We start from the raw sequence: 14,756 nt of genomic DNA on the forward strand, positions 1-14,756 counted from the left end.
CTAACCGGCAGTTAACCGGCAACTAACCGGCATTTAACTGGCAACTAACCGGCTGTTACCCAGCAACTAACCGGCAGTTAAACGGCAACTAACCGGCAGTTAACCATCAACTAACCGTCAGTTAACCAGCAACTAACCGGCAGTTAACCATCAACTAACCGTCAGTTAACCAGCAACTAACCGGCAGTTAACCATCAACTAACCGGCAGTTAACCATCAACTAACCGTCAGTTAACCAGCAACTAACCTGCATTTAACCAGCAATTAACCGGCAGTTAACCATCAACTAACCGTCAGTTAACCAGCAACTAACCGGCATTTAAGCATCAACTAATCGTCAGTTAACCAGCAACTAACCGGCATTTAAGCATCAACTAACCGTCAGTTAACCAGCAACTAACCGGCATTTAACTGGCAACTAACCGGCTGTTACCCAGCAACTAACCGTCAGTTAACCAGCAACTAACCGGCAGTTAACCATCAACTAACCGTCAGCTAACCAGCAACTAACCGGCAGTTAACCATCAACTAACCGTCAGCTAACCAGCAACTAACCGGCATTTAACCAGCAATTAACCGTCAGTTAACCAGCAACTAACCGGCATTTAACTGGCAACTAACCGGCATTTAACTGGCAACTAACCGGCTGTTACCCAGCAACTAACAGTCAGTTAACCATCAACTAACCGTCAGTTAACCAGCAACTAACCGTCAGTTAACCAGCTAACTAACTCTGCCAACTAGCAGTAAGCAGCGCTAGCTAACGGGTCACTTTCGGAGGTTCAGTCCAGTTTCCGTATGATGTGTTCAGCTCCTTTCATTTGATTATCTGAGGCAATTGGAATCTTATAATGAATGAATGGTTATTACATAACTTACTTTAATACAGTGAACAATATATCTATACAATACTTTGTGATATCTTCTGTTTAATTAAAGTATCATCTGTGTAATCAATTAAAAGCACTTTAAGGTCAACTGAAGGAATGGAACTATGTTGCAGTGAAGAAGAACCCAAGTTTTCATCCATCAATTAGAGAAATATTTAATGCTGGAATGAAGCAAACAACTTTTAAGAGCCGTGTCGGTTTCTATAGATATTTGGTCCTCGTCGGGTCACCTTCTAGGTTCTGGTGTGGTCCTGACCCGCTGCGCTCAGAGGAGGTGAGGAGGCATCTCAGCCTCCACCAGCAGATGCTAAACAAGGGGAACTCTTGCGAGAGGAGGAAGATCCGCTGCTCCGTCAGCTCCGAGCACACCTCCACCCTGCAGGGTCCGTCACAGCTCTGCAGCAGCTCCTCCAGGACCCAGAACAGGTAGCACGAGTTCTGGTACTGATCCACAGGGAACCTGTCCGGCGCCGAGCCCACCTCCCCCTGAAACAGGAAGTGACATCGTTAGAAGACGATCTTGAGTCTCAAACTGGATTATTGGATCACTGGAAGGAAAACTTTCATCGATGGCACAAATATGAATTATTCAAAGAAACAGGAGCCACCGGGTCTCTTCCAGGCTTCAGTTGTCTCTGTGTGTGTGTGTGTGTGTGTGTGTGTGTGTGTGTGTGTGTGTGTGTGTGTGAGGCGCCTCAGAAGGACAACAAGCAGCAGATGGTCATGTGGTGTTCCTCTGAGCAGAGCCTTCAGAGCTGGCAGAACGTGACAGCGACACGTCTTCAGACCCACTTCAACCCGCTCACACCCCTCAGACCCCCCCTTCAACCTCCTCAGACCCCCCCGTCCCCCCCAGGAGACACGGCGCTCCTCTCCTCTGGGCCCTGTGAGGTTCTCTCTGCAGACGGCAGTGATGACGAGGCTCCTTAAGTGTGAGTTGGTAATGGATGAGGCCCCTTGGGGTGGGGGGGAAGGGGGGGGGCTCCTCAGGGGGCTTTGGCTCAGCAGTGACTTACTTTGGGTTCGATTATCCGGCGCTTGTCACATGCAGAACGAATTAAATGCATTCGCTGTAATGACTCGTTAAATATTCATTCATATTGTTGTTTGATCGGAGGAGGGACTCGTACCATGTGACACACCACAGGCTCGTATCCGTCTGTCGAGGCGTTGCCGTAGAGACGAGTCCCGCGAGAGCGGAACAAGGCGGCAGCGTGACGGCGTTCTGAGAGGAAATCACCTGCCCCCCCCCCCAAACAGGTGTCTGAAATATGGGGTCAGTGATTTGTTTGCAGTTAATAATAATAATAATGCAGATGCTTGTTAAGCGTAAGAATTCATGAACAAGCACGAGGAACAGTTTAAACTCCTCGTTATTCTCTGAATGAATTATTTAGTCCAGGAGCCAAAGATATTCAGATAACAATGATGGTGAGTCAGAATTCATTTAATTTAGATCTTTTTTTAAATCTAAAAAGTTACCATCTGGTCAACAACAGTGTCAAAGCCTGAGGCTTTTATTGTGAAAGGTAGGAATAGTGGATCCAGCCTTTGTTGAGGTTAAAAGAACTAATAAAGTTGTCCCAAAATATAGTGAACATAAATATTACTGTTCTGCTCTCTTCATGGTCCGAGAAGCTTGTTTCCATGTGAAATATTTACGTATTTACAGCAAAAACAGCAGAAAAAACCAGAAGAAACTGAGGGGAGTTCATATAAAACACAAATCTTCACCGTTCAGCCTCCTAAAACCATCAGAAGCAATGACGCAGCAACACAGGCGCAGCACTCGGGAGGCGGAGCTTGTTCATGTCCGTCACACCCGAGAATTTATTAAGCCGTGAAGCGGAGGTTCGATGGGGAGAGGAAATCGATGGGCAGCTTTAAGATCCAGAGGGAGCAGTGATGGGGGGGGGGGGGGGGGGGGGGGGGAGGGTCCTCTCTGCATCACTTTGAGACGCACAGCGCGACTCCGGAGTAAATATTGTGTTCTTTGAGAGGCGTTTACTGATCAGCGTTAAATGGGAGAGCGAGCGTCCTACATCCCCCCCCCCCCCCCCCCCCCCAGCGACCTGGGGGGGAGGTCGAACGTGATGGTCGGGGGTGGGGGGGGGGTTCTTGGCAACGCGATGGTGCAGGAGGTCGAGGGCCTACGAGCCGTTAACACGCTGCGCTGGTCAGTGTGAGGCGAAGAAGAACGAAGACGAGCTTTTAACTTGAAGGGCTGCAATAAGATGGATCTCTTAAGGTCAAAATGAAGAGCTGTTAAATGGACCAGAGATTAAATGTAATAACTTCAGTCGTCTTGTTTCATCTAAACATTCTTAAACTCAAGAGCATTGCTGTGATTTCCTCCCCTCCACTAGAGGCGGGGGGGGGGGGGGGGGGGGGGGGGGGGGGTTCTGATGCAAAGGTCTAGAGATGGAGGCCGTTATCTAACAGATCGTAACGATCTCTCAGGTCATTTAATGATATTGGTCCACAGACTAGTTCTTCTAATGAAGCTCCCGATGGTCCATATCGACACCTTCTGCACCGTGTTCTACCTCCATGATGTACGGATCCACAGGACAACAGGGTTTGATTGAGGGTTGACAAAGAGCAGCTAATGAAGCTGTGCTCAGAGGGGGGGGGGGGGGCAGCATCTGCTGATCAAGGAGAGGTTGATTTGTCTCTGGAGGGAAGTGGGGTGTGTGTGTGTGTGTGTGTGGGGGGGGGGGGGGGTTCCACCCTCAAACAGCGAGAGGAAGACGTGAGAGAGACAATGAAATGAAATCACATTGATTTTAGTGCTGCAATATTCATTTGACATGTAAATGAAGGTTGAGTTGTGGAAAGCGGAGGGGGGGGGGCTCAGGCCCCGTGAAGAGAAGCAGTGAACCCACCACACAATCACGCATTACTATGCTTTTATAGTGTCAGCAAGTTATCAGTGGCATAAATGGTCTGAAAATCACAATAATATTGCATATCGCAATAAATGTTGGTGCAACAGAAAAGAGAGAAATGAGATGACGACAACATGTCAATCAAGAGGAACATGTCAATCAAGAGGAACATGTCAATCAAAGGGAACAGAGAAGACGTTTTCCACCCTGTTCGCCCTCAGCAGACACAGCGACTCCCCAAATGGACCCGAGCATCGTTTCATTTTGTTATTGCCTTCACCGCGACCCACTGACAGGCCACTGATTCACCTGACAGGAAATCAATCAATCACACACACACACACACACACACACACACGATTCAAAAAGCTTTAAAGGAAAGCAGGATGAGGAAATGAGGAGATATTTAGACATTTCTTTCATCTTCCTGGAGATATTACGTAACATTTCAGCTAAATAAAGCTAAGCTTAGTGAAGTTAGGTTGTCAACGGTGCATCATGGGAGTCAGCTTTTGGAAATTCTGGGCCAGCTTCCTGCTCTTTAAATGTACTCGACACTGAGGCGGAGCGTCTCAAATTATTTCACAGCAGAGTACATAAGAGCTGGTGTCTCCACAGGAGGAAGTCAGCTGGCACCTGAAGGCACCTGAAGGCCAAAGCAACCAGCACTCTGGAGAATGCTGCTGCTCACATTCACGTGGAGCAGGTCCAACATGAAATAAACGCCGGTGTCCACAGAGACGACTGAGAGCACAAAATGAAGCTTGACGATTGTCCATGGAGCGCCTGGTGGATGCTGAGGATCCAGAGAAGGCGGAGCAATGTGGGAGGATGGTGACGGATGGAGACGAAGGCCACCGGCAACCACGCAAAGAACGCTGATTAATTACAGCCGTCACCACGGACACCAACAGCGCTTCCTCCAGAAGAACGAGCAAACTAACGAGCACTCGGTACAAAGAGGCAGATTCCTTCATTAGAAGAAAGGATGCTGCTGCAGGTGCAGAAGCTGCAGCTCCTGCTCCATTAGTTCTGGTGTCTTGTCCCACCTGCAGTGCAGATAAGACCAGCCGATGACACTTGACACGTTTACTAATTCTTTTAGATATCGATTCACTACTTTAACGCAGACAGAAACACGCAGATCAACAGACAGGAAAAAAGCATCCGGATGGAAAACTAGAGACTTCGTCTTTAGGGACTGAGGAGGTAGAGACCTGTCAATCAGCGCGTAGCCCCCCCACGACAAAAGGCTTCCATCACATCTTTATTTATGTTATGAGAGACAAGATTTGAGGCATTCATTATCCAATTGTTATAATTTTTCCTTTTTTCAAAATGTTTCGGAATTTATTCTTTGAATTTTTGGTTTTCATATCCTATTATCTCACATTTTACAGGTTTCTGCCTCTTTTCATTTCATGACAACAATAATCCCACATGTTCTCTCAAGACATATTAGAGATTATATATATATCTATATATAGATATATATGTGTGTTATTATGAGCACTAAGAGTCATTGCTTCCTATTCATGAACCATTGACTTCTCCTCACTAGGAGCATCCCCACGCTAGTGTGTGGGTACCTCTAGTTAGCAGACCCCAGTAGACCCCAGCAGACCCCCCCCCACATGGAGAGCTTATGAGAGGGACCTTTACTTTGTAGAGGTGCTCCTCTGCAAAGCGACAGGCGGTTAAGAGTCTTTAAGTGTTTAGTTTTCCTAAACGAGTCCCTGCCAGAAAGCTTCCTGTGTGACTAAATAACTAATTCATTCATTCATCAATTAGTCGCGCAACAAAGGACCTAATTGGGCCCCCTGTAACGACACCACAAAGGTAATTAAAACCATTCTTGCCACTTCATGTTTTTAATAATAAAGCCCCCCTCCTTACGTCTCTGTTCTGTCACATATGACCTCTGGGCTCCTCCTTCCTCTTACTTTATTAAATCCTCCGTTTGGCATTGCCCGCCTCCACAGGCTCTTTTGAGGAGGAGGAGGAGGAGGAGGAGGAGGAGGAGGAGCGCTGCCAGCGAGCATGAGCGGCCCTGCTGGGTGGGAGGGCGTCTCGGCGGGGGGGGGCGAAGGCTGCAAAATCACTCGTATCTTGTGCTATTTTACCTGGAAGAGCTGCCAGAGCTGATTGGCCAGCGAGTCGAGTAGAGAGAGGAGGTGGCGAATGACGAAGGACTTGGACATGTTGCTGCCTCCCAGAGCGACCAGACACTCCATCAGCTTCTCTGCGTAGCCCAGCTGGAGGTTTGGAGAAAGCAGATTCCATCTTTGAAACCAACGGACATTCTGCAGAATGCAACCAACCACAAACAGAAGATGAAGATCATCTCAGACGTTCTTGGGTTCTTTCTGTACGTAGTCATCGCGATGTCACTAAACGCTTCGCACACTGATGTTCTGCAGAGTTTGTGCAGGTCGCCACAGTAACAGGTGGTAAACAGGAAGTGACCATATAAGGAGTCATTTCCTCTGAGTTGCCCCCTGCTGGCCCCCCACAGGGGACTTCCTGTCTGTGAGCTCCAAGCTCATTGGTTCCTACATAGGAAGTGAAATGAATAGTTTGCTGTGACGCGTGCAGCTAACGGCTAACGACTGCTGCTACACGTCTTACTTCCATTGTTAGTACGCATCACACTCAGCGGCCTCATTCATATTCACGCAGTCTTCTCATATTTTCCAACACAGATTGATGCCAGAGGGCAGCACCGCGGCGGCAGCTGGGGATAAATTGCTTGGCTCAAGGGCGCCGTGACCACTGTTGCCTTTGCAGCTGAGTTGGGGGAATTCCACCGGCAGCCTAAACTAGTTTGGCGCTCCGAGCTGATCAGGTGGTCGTTCTTCAAAACGAGAGCAACTCAGAGAAACTATTGAGAGAAAAGGAAAACAGAAAAAGAGAAAGAAATTCAATTTGCTTAGTTTGGCCTGTGCTGCCCCGCCCCCCAGCACTGAGTGACGCTGGTGTGAAACGGCCTGCATGACAATCTCATCAAGGGATGAGCTCATCATTTGAACCGATTGAACCAGCTCGTCTCAGCGTCCCGGCCACCACTGGCTGGGCTTTAAAACCGCTCAAACCCAGCAGCAGATGTTGACGCCAGCATAGAGTCATTAAAGGGGTCGCCGACCTGGATGCAATAAACGGGAAGGTAATAAAAGTCCGTCTGGGGGACTAAAGGTTGCCGGTGTGACGCTGCCGAGGACAAACAGGCCGTCCTCCTCTCCCACAGGACACTGCACTTATTGGGAGACCCCACTGGGGTCCTGCACCTGGTGCACAGGAGAGAAAACAAACACCACTGCATCGTGATGAGTGGAGACCAGGACGAGGTGAACCGTCACTCGCTGGAGATGGAGGTGGTGGAGCGTCTCAAACCTGTTCAACTAGAACGTCTTCACGCATCGCTCCAATAGGCCAGTGATCCGTTAACCGAGGTTTAGGTGATGCAGTGAGATGCTGATTATAGCGTTTGTTATGAAGCGGTTTAAGCTGCTCGTGTTCTTTCTTGTGCCACTTTGCATGAGGTTTAATCACCAATATGCTTTCAGTCTGGTCTCCAATGTGTTTTTACCTGCTGAAATAAAATGGAATAATAGATGTATCCAGCATCTTGTATACATAAACAAAAGGCTTTGTGGCCTCTTCACTGTCAACATTCCATCTAGAACAAAAACTCACGAGAGGAGAAGATAGAGACCCCCCCCCTCCCCCCCCAACACTATGACCTGTACGGGAGCAGTTAGGATTGCGACATGCGAGTTTGTCCCCACAGGAGACCACAGGTGTGCTGCTGAACAGCGTTTTAAGGTCGGAGGAGTACAGGTGCTCAGGTTGTCATGGTTACATCCTGTGGGATGGAGGGTTTCACATGTTAAAAAAAGATGGCTTGAAACTCAGTTTATTATTTGGTAGTCAGTTAAAAAAATCTGTTTTCTTTTTTTGGAGTATCGATAAATTATTTAATTCATGCCAAATGTTATATTATAGTTATATAACGGTTGTAGCTTCTGAAAATGTGAGAATCTGTGTTTTTTTCCTTTTCTTACATCTATTGGAATAATAAATGAAAGCTTGGGGCTGTTGGTCCGATAAAACGAGACATTTCAAGGCCTCAGGCGATAAAGAAATTGATATTAATACAGCAAATATGTGGCAGATGAATCAATAAAGAGAAGAATCGTTAGGTGCAGCTTTAGGGAGGAATATCACGTCTACTAAAGATAGACAACTAGTAATGGGAAAAATAAACATGCACTATGGTATGGCGATATTTTGCATGACATTGAATTATTAATTATAAATTCTTCAAATTTGGGAAAAAACCTGCTTTTTTTTGTAGAATAAATCCACACAACCAAAGTGGGATTAACTGGGTCGTTTGTCTTGTTGTGCGTCTACTGTAGAAAAACACACTAAATATCACCTAAATTAAGCCAAAAGGTTTCAGAAAAGAAACGAATAAAAACCCTCTAAAGTTTAATGTTGTTTCAGCTCGGAGCGTCATTCATGATTCCATCTTCTCCAGTGTGAACGTTTGCTACGTTTAGACTGAGTATTTGTGGGTTTTACTGCAGGCTCTTTTGTGATGCTTTTAATTATACATAAAAACAGGAATCAACCATTGAAGAAGAGGTATTTGAATATTAAGCTGGTAAAACCTCTGTGTGTTTTCCAGCGGACTGAAGATCGATTCCTCCTCTGAGCGACCAGCTGCTGAGCCGAGACGCATTGCTTTTATTCAAAGAAACCGATACTGCTGTCCAGCATGGGGAATATTTGACGATGCTCGTGGGAAATCAGGGGTATTAACACGTGTTTTGTGTTCAAGTTAACGCTCTCCGGCTGCTGGACGTGTCGGATGAAGACTGTAAGCTTGATTAACATCAGCCGAGGGGATGAAGAACACAACCGATTTAATGGGATTAATGGGATTTAATCTGCTGATCTTTAGTCTAAAGAGTGAAACCTGGTCTGCTTTTGATCCCCAGTGGGAGCCACTGGCTGAGCTTTAGGACGATTCCTCTTGGTTCATTTCTTTCTTCTACCTGTTGTCTTTCAGGTAAGATGAGGGATAAAGGTGAGAGCGTTTTCATTGTCACGCTGCGGAGAAACACTAAAACCTGAGAACACACATTTATAGAAAGACTGATGAACTGCATCGTGTAGCCTCCCCGCTGTGTCAGGCTGGAGGAGGAAGTACATTGACTGACTGATTGATTGATTGATTGATTGATTGATTGAGGAGCCATCACTCACCCCGCTGAGCTGACTGCTGTGCAGCAGCAGCGCCGTCAGCTCCGTCAGCGACTCCTCCACCCGCCGCCTGAACTCCGGGGGCGGCCCCCTCTGGGAGCAGAAGAGGTCCGTCGCTCGGGCCGCCACCCGGCAGGCCGGCAGGACCCCGCCGCCCAGCCCTAGCAGGGGGGGGGCCCTGCACGCCGCCATCACCGAGTCCAGGAGCTGGCACACGGAGTCTGGCAGCACGGAGCTCCAGGCCCCCCCCGGCCCGAACCACAGCGACTCCAGGCCTCGGGCGCCGTGGTCGACGCGCTGCAGGGCGCACAGCGACTGGAGGAAGCGCGCGTGAGGAGGGGAGGGTTCCCCCCGAGGAGTGAGGGGAAGGCCGGAGGGAAGCGGGGGCCGAGGAGGGGCCGAGGCAGGCGGGAGGAGGTCAGGAGTCTCTGAGTCGCGGCCATGAGATTCCCCCCCCAGAGAGAACAGGTCCTGGGAAGCGTCGTCGCCACCTGGAAGGTCTGAACACAAAGGTTTCACCAGTTCATCACCAGAAAGGAACCTGGAACCCAAGTACCGTTTTATTCAGTCATTTTTTGTGTATGTATATTCAGTGAATTCAGCGAGAAACAACAATGAAGGAGAAACCTGTCGCCATCACATAAAAATGTTTTTATATTTCGTTGTGACAGCCAAGTTCTCTTTAGATTGGTACGTCACAACAAGTTTGTCACAACAAGGCCATCAGGGAGGGGGGGGGGCTCTGACAGCCTGGGGGGGATGCATCAAGTACCTGGTGTGCGGGGGCCGCTCTGGGGGCGCGGCGTCACTCTGGACAGCAGGAGCTCCTGCTGCAGCCTCAGCACCTCCTGCTGCAGCCCGCGGGCCACCTGCTGCCAGCTGCCATCGCGGGCCCTCAACCTGCGGGACAAGTCCTCGGCGTGCGCTCGGCCGCTGGCCCCCGGGGGCCGGTCCTTTATGACGGCCAGGGCCAGCGCCACTTTGGCTCTGGTGAAGAACCACTCGTCTCGACCCGCTCGGGCGGGGGGGCGGGCGGGGGCCACGGCTTTAGGGAAAGCAGGACATCCACAGCTCAGGTTTATGGTTGTATGAGAAGACACGGGTTCACTTGTGGTCTACTTTGAGCTACTTTGTTCTCTGAAACCAAAGGACAAAAAGGACAAATGGACCGAGCTCCACGAGGACTTCTCATTATGATAAAAGCTTTAGAAAAAAGATATATTCATTTATCTATGTATTACATCAACAGGATGAAGCTCGTGTGAAGAACCATCCTACTGCGTTTCATTTTTAATATTAATAATACTACAAAGGCCAAAGTAACATTTGAGGTACTTTAGTTGGATTGTCACATTATCTTAAAGAAATATTGTACTCCTTACCCTGATGTATTTATTCTACTGCGAAAATTATTTGGAATATTAGGATTTTTAATCTAAAAACAACTATTTGAATAAGAAGTAAAACATTAATAAAACAGTGACGTTGCTCCTACCAGATTAGTATTGAGCAACATTTGTTAAGTCTGAAGCTCAAGTTGGTAAAAAACAGCACTTTTCTATTAAATTTCACAAACGTTTAATTAATAAAATTAACATTCAATAAAACATTTTAAAAGCTTCGGCAACATTAAATCAAAACAAGGTGCTGTTATTCCTCTGCATCAAACCATCGGTGGATTCAACGTTAATTCAATAAATATGTTTGTGGAAGCTAACGTTAGCTAACATTAGTTAGCTTAGTTGTTAACCTTATAACCGTTAACAGCTTTTTCATGCATCCATTATCGGACAGACATCATTACGTTACTTATTTTATTACGTGTTCCGTTACATTAATTAAGTCGCTAGTTCGGTGTTTTGCTCAGTATCTGCCTAAACTATAGCAAACGTTAGCTAGCTAGATCAAGTTGCGGTGGTGCTAACGTTAGCTTAGCTTCTGAAACGCAACATCAGTTCACCGTTACGTGACATTTCCGCTTTGTGCCGCTTTGAAAATCAGTTTGACGTCGAACCGTCAAACTGATTTTTAAATAATTACCTTTTAAGTGGCAGTCATTTCTTTCCATTGCTCTGCGCCAGTCTGTCCTCGACGTCCAATTAAAAAACCCCAGTAGTGAGGAACCGCTGCTAGCCTAGCTTTACTGTACAGGTGTAGCACCCAAACCTGTGACCCGTGTAATTCTGTGACACTTTCGTCAAAGAATAAAGATGGCGGCAGATGGCGTGCTGCGGAAGTTTCTCTTACAGCAAGAAGTGGAGGGACGTCATTTCTTACTCAAGTACAATTTCCAGCGAGTTGTACTTGTTGATTTCCTTATTTTTTCTTAAAATATCCAGGACACCTGCAGTATCACCCATCACACCCCACGTGATAAACACTTCAACCTCAAGCGGTATTTGCACAGATAAAACTTACAAACGGGATGAAGGCCAGGCCTCTGTCGGCACAGCGTGTCCCCGAGCTGCTCCTCTTCAAGTGGGGGGGCAGCGGGTCGATGCCCAGGTCGCTCACACAGAGCGGGGCCACGGCGCTCCCCCCAGGAGGCTGGTCTGAGCCGCAGGTTTGATTCCCTCAGTCGCTGCAGAAGGTTCTGTTCTCACAGCCGGAGGGTGAAGGTCAGGAGGAGCTTTCTCTCGCTTTGTGACTCAGCTGCATGAGCGGCGTGGATGTGATGCACGAGGTGAAAGGAAGAGGGGATGAATTATTCATGTGTGAAATCTCACTTTGTGTTGTGTAAAGATGAGACCCTGAGAATCATAAAGAGGAAGAAAAATCATTTTTTTCAGCCTCAAAAGTAGCAAGATGCTGAAAAGGTGCTCAGTCCAACAAGCAAGAGACCTGAAGGGCAGCTCCCCACAGAGTGACCCCCCAGCACCACTGTTCTCCTCCTTACTGTCCCTCGGCCCGTCCATCATGTGCTGCCGTGTCCTGATCTGGTTCTTAGTTCTTTTCTTTGTAGGATATTAACATCAATTGTTACATGCGTGAGCTTCCTAAAGCAGGTAGAAATGGACGAATTCATTCTTTTACTAATCAAATAATCTGAATTGACTTGACGTTATTGGGATCAGAAGTTTGAAAGAGCTCTTTATTGGACACTGAAGGACACACAGTAACAAAGGAAAGGAGGCAGTGATACCATCAGCTGATTGGATCTGTCTCTGACCGAGGTCACGTCCTGCTGGCGTCCCACCTCTGGCGTTCTTGATGCTCAGACTCCATGTTCACACCTTTGAGTGAGACCAAGAGGCTCGGTGAGAGAAACCAACGTGGTCCATCGAAGAGCTCTTTGAGAAGCTGGGGGACTGAGCAAAGCGTCCTCATGGAGACGCATTCAGTCCAGAGGAAGTGACCTTGAGTTGGGATGGTTACCACGTGAGGGATGAGAGCAGCAGAAGGAGAAGGTTTGACGTATAGATCAGCATCATTTGAGGGAATCAAACCATCACCGCTTGGCTTTGAATGCTTATGAAACAGCTGCAGTTTAAAACCTGCAGTCCGTCTTCATCTGTTAAAGCACAAGAATTCAATAATACAAGTGTAACAAATTATAAATAAATAATAGTATTCATCATAACGTTTTACTGATAATCTCCTCCGCAAAATCGGATAAATGATCAGTGTCAATAAATCCGTCAGATGGAAGAGAGAAAAAAAAGCGTCCCTTTCCGTCACTGAGAGGGACAGAGATGTGTGTGTGTGTGTGTGTGTGAGGGGGGGGGGCAGAGAGAGGGAGAGAGAGAGGAAGAGAGAGGGAGAGGGGGGGGGGTATAAAAGCAGCAGTCAGACCTCAGCAGCCTGAACTCGAGAGGAACTGAGAGCCGAACAAAGACTAAGTGGTTTGTCCCCTCCGAGCCGCGATGAGTCCAACGTGTCCTCCTCCGCGGGGACGCGCCGCTCCGCGAGCCGTTTCTCGGATGTGTGAGGGGATGAATTAGCGTGAAATGCAGCGGGGGGAGTGAATGGGAGGAAGAGGAGGAGGCAGAAATGCGTCTCTGGGGCATCACCTGAGGTCTGAGGGTCGCATCGCTGCTGCCGCCGGAGATGGAGCCGCCGCAGACGGGGGACGGATCTGTGCGCGGCCCCACGCTGATCTGCGGGCTTTCCTTTGAGCTCAAGGACGGGGCCGTCTGACGGGGGCCAGGTGGAGAGGGATGGAGCATGCCGGTGAGCTCAAACCAACGCCTGTCGTCTACGGAGAGCTGTTGAACATCACCAACTACACCCAGGGCAACCTCACGTCGAAGGAGGAGGAGAAGGACGGCAACCTGGCTCTCCAGTCGGGTCTGGCCGTGACCTTAACCCTCATAACTTTGGCCACGACGCTTTCCAACGCGTTCGTCATCGCCACCATCTACAAATCCCGCAAGCTGCACACCCCGGCCAACTTTCTGATCGCCTCCCTGGCCCTCACGGACCTGCTGGTGTCCATCTTGGTGATGCCCATCAGCGCGCTGTACACCGTCAGCCAGACGTGGACTTTGGGGCAGGTGATGTGCGACATCTGGCTGTCCTCGGACATAACCTGCTGCACCGCGTCCATCCTCCACCTGTGCGTAATCGCGCTGGACCGCTACTGGGCCATCACGGACGCGGTGGAGTACTCCAAGAAGCGCACGATGGGGCGCGCCGCGGGCATGATCGCCACCGCTTGGGTGATCGCCATCTCCATCTCCCTGCCGCCTTTCTTCTGGCGCCAGGTGAGGGCGGAGGAGGTGACGAGCTGCAACGTGAACACCGACCACATCTTCTACACCATCTACTCCACCTTCGGCGCCTTCTACATCCCCACGCTGCTGCTCATCGCCCTGTACGGGCGGATTTACGTGGAAGCCCGGAAGCGCATCCTGAAGCAGGCGCGCAACAAGCCCGGGAAGCGGCTCACGTCGGCGCACCTGATCACCGACTCGCCCGGCTCCGTGGCGTCCACCACCTCGCTGCACTACGGGACGAACGACGCCTCCTCCTGCGACGCCGCGTCCTGCGCCAACGTCCACCAGGTCAAAGTCACGGTGTCCGACGCGCTGCTGGAGAAGAAGCGCATCTCCGCCGCCAGAGAGAGGAGGGCCACCAAAACTTTGGGAATAATCCTGGGAGCCTACATCATCTGCTGGCTGCCGTTTTTCATCTACACCCTCCTGGTGCCTGTGTGCGAGTCCTGCTTCCACCCGGAGCTCTTTGACATGTTCACCTGGCTGGGTTACCTCAACTCCTTAATCAACCCCATCATCTACACCATGTCCAACGAGGACTTCAAGCAGGCTTTCCACAAACTAATACAGTTCAGATGCTTCAGGGCATGAGCACCGACCCCCTCCCCCCCCCCCCCCCATCCTCTATCATCCGGGTAAAACTCAAACCCAGGTCTGGTCCACGATGGTGTAGCTGCAGAGATGCCGTCAGTGTGCGTCATTAAAAGCCTGTGGGGGTGGGAGCTGCGGACTGGTTTGCAGGCGATAGAGGGCCCATTACCCCCCCCCCCTCCCCCCCTTCCTGTAGGTGCTGCACTGGACCGCAGCCTGCAGGCTCACTTTGCCATGAGTTAGACAGTCAACGTCTGTTGGCTTGTAAGCACAAGCAGCTGAGGACGAAGCCCCCAAAGGGCAAAAAAAACACTCTGACTGCTATTTGTGTTTCGTTTTCCTGAGTCAATAAGAGGAAATTCTGGTGCCTACAACAAGCTTCTAGTCTGGTTCCTGGTCTCCAG

The 14,756-nt window shown here is 49.2% G+C and overlaps 2 protein-coding genes across 3 annotated transcripts; one reads left to right on the top strand and one right to left on the bottom strand.

Annotated features, from left to right (window-relative positions):
- Positions 1 to 704: 704 nt before the first annotated feature.
- On the bottom strand, positions 705 to 11,987 carry mei4 (meiosis-specific, MEI4 homolog (S. cerevisiae)). 2 transcript variants are annotated; one of them, XM_037450219.2, is made up of 5 exons: positions 11,087 to 11,412; positions 9,819 to 10,091; positions 9,050 to 9,546; positions 5,902 to 6,033; positions 705 to 1,376 (listed from the first exon to the last, which is right to left on the bottom strand). In XM_037450219.2, exons 1-5 carry the CDS (start codon positions 11,112 to 11,114, stop codon positions 1,092 to 1,094), a joined length of 1,215 nt encoding a protein of 404 aa, XP_037306116.2. In that variant the 5' UTR covers positions 11,115 to 11,412; the 3' UTR covers positions 705 to 1,091. The 2 variants fall into 2 exon arrangements, 1 of the variants encoding a protein (XP_037306116.2); XR_009942808.1 differs by lacking the exons at positions 705 to 1,376; positions 5,902 to 6,033; positions 9,050 to 9,546 and having other exon boundaries at positions 10,048 to 10,183; positions 11,087 to 11,987.
- Positions 11,988 to 12,831: 844 nt separating this feature from the next.
- Positions 12,832 to 14,379, top strand: LOC119195358 (5-hydroxytryptamine receptor 1B-like). The gene has a single exon (XM_037450221.2). The coding sequence runs from the start codon at positions 13,204 to 13,206 to the stop codon at positions 14,350 to 14,352; it is 1,149 nt and encodes a 382-aa protein (XP_037306118.1). The 5' UTR covers positions 12,832 to 13,203; the 3' UTR covers positions 14,353 to 14,379.
- The last annotated feature ends 377 nt before the right edge of the window (positions 14,380 to 14,756 follow it).

This window comes from Pungitius pungitius, chromosome 20 (genome assembly GCF_949316345.1).
Source record: "Pungitius pungitius chromosome 20, fPunPun2.1, whole genome shotgun sequence".
Classification (NCBI taxonomy): Eukaryota; Metazoa; Chordata; class Actinopteri; order Perciformes; family Gasterosteidae; genus Pungitius; species Pungitius pungitius.

Excerpts from the sequence above, each read along its gene's own strand:
- mei4 (XM_037450219.2), bottom strand. The coding sequence starts at position 11,114 with ATGGAAAGAAATGACTGCCACTTAAAAG. Across the intron at positions 6,034-9,049 it reads ACAGCAGTCAGCTCAGCGGG|CTGGGCTACGCAGAGAAGCT; the intron begins GTGAGTGATGGC and ends CCAAACCTCCAG. Across the intron at positions 1,377-5,901 it reads AGCTCTGGCAGCTCTTCCAG|GGGGAGGTGGGCTCGGCGCC; the intron begins GTAAAATAGCAC and ends TTCCTGTTTCAG.
- LOC119195358 (XM_037450221.2), top strand. The coding sequence starts at position 13,204 with ATGGAGCATGCCGGTGAGCTCAAACCAACGCCTGTCGTCTACGGAGAG.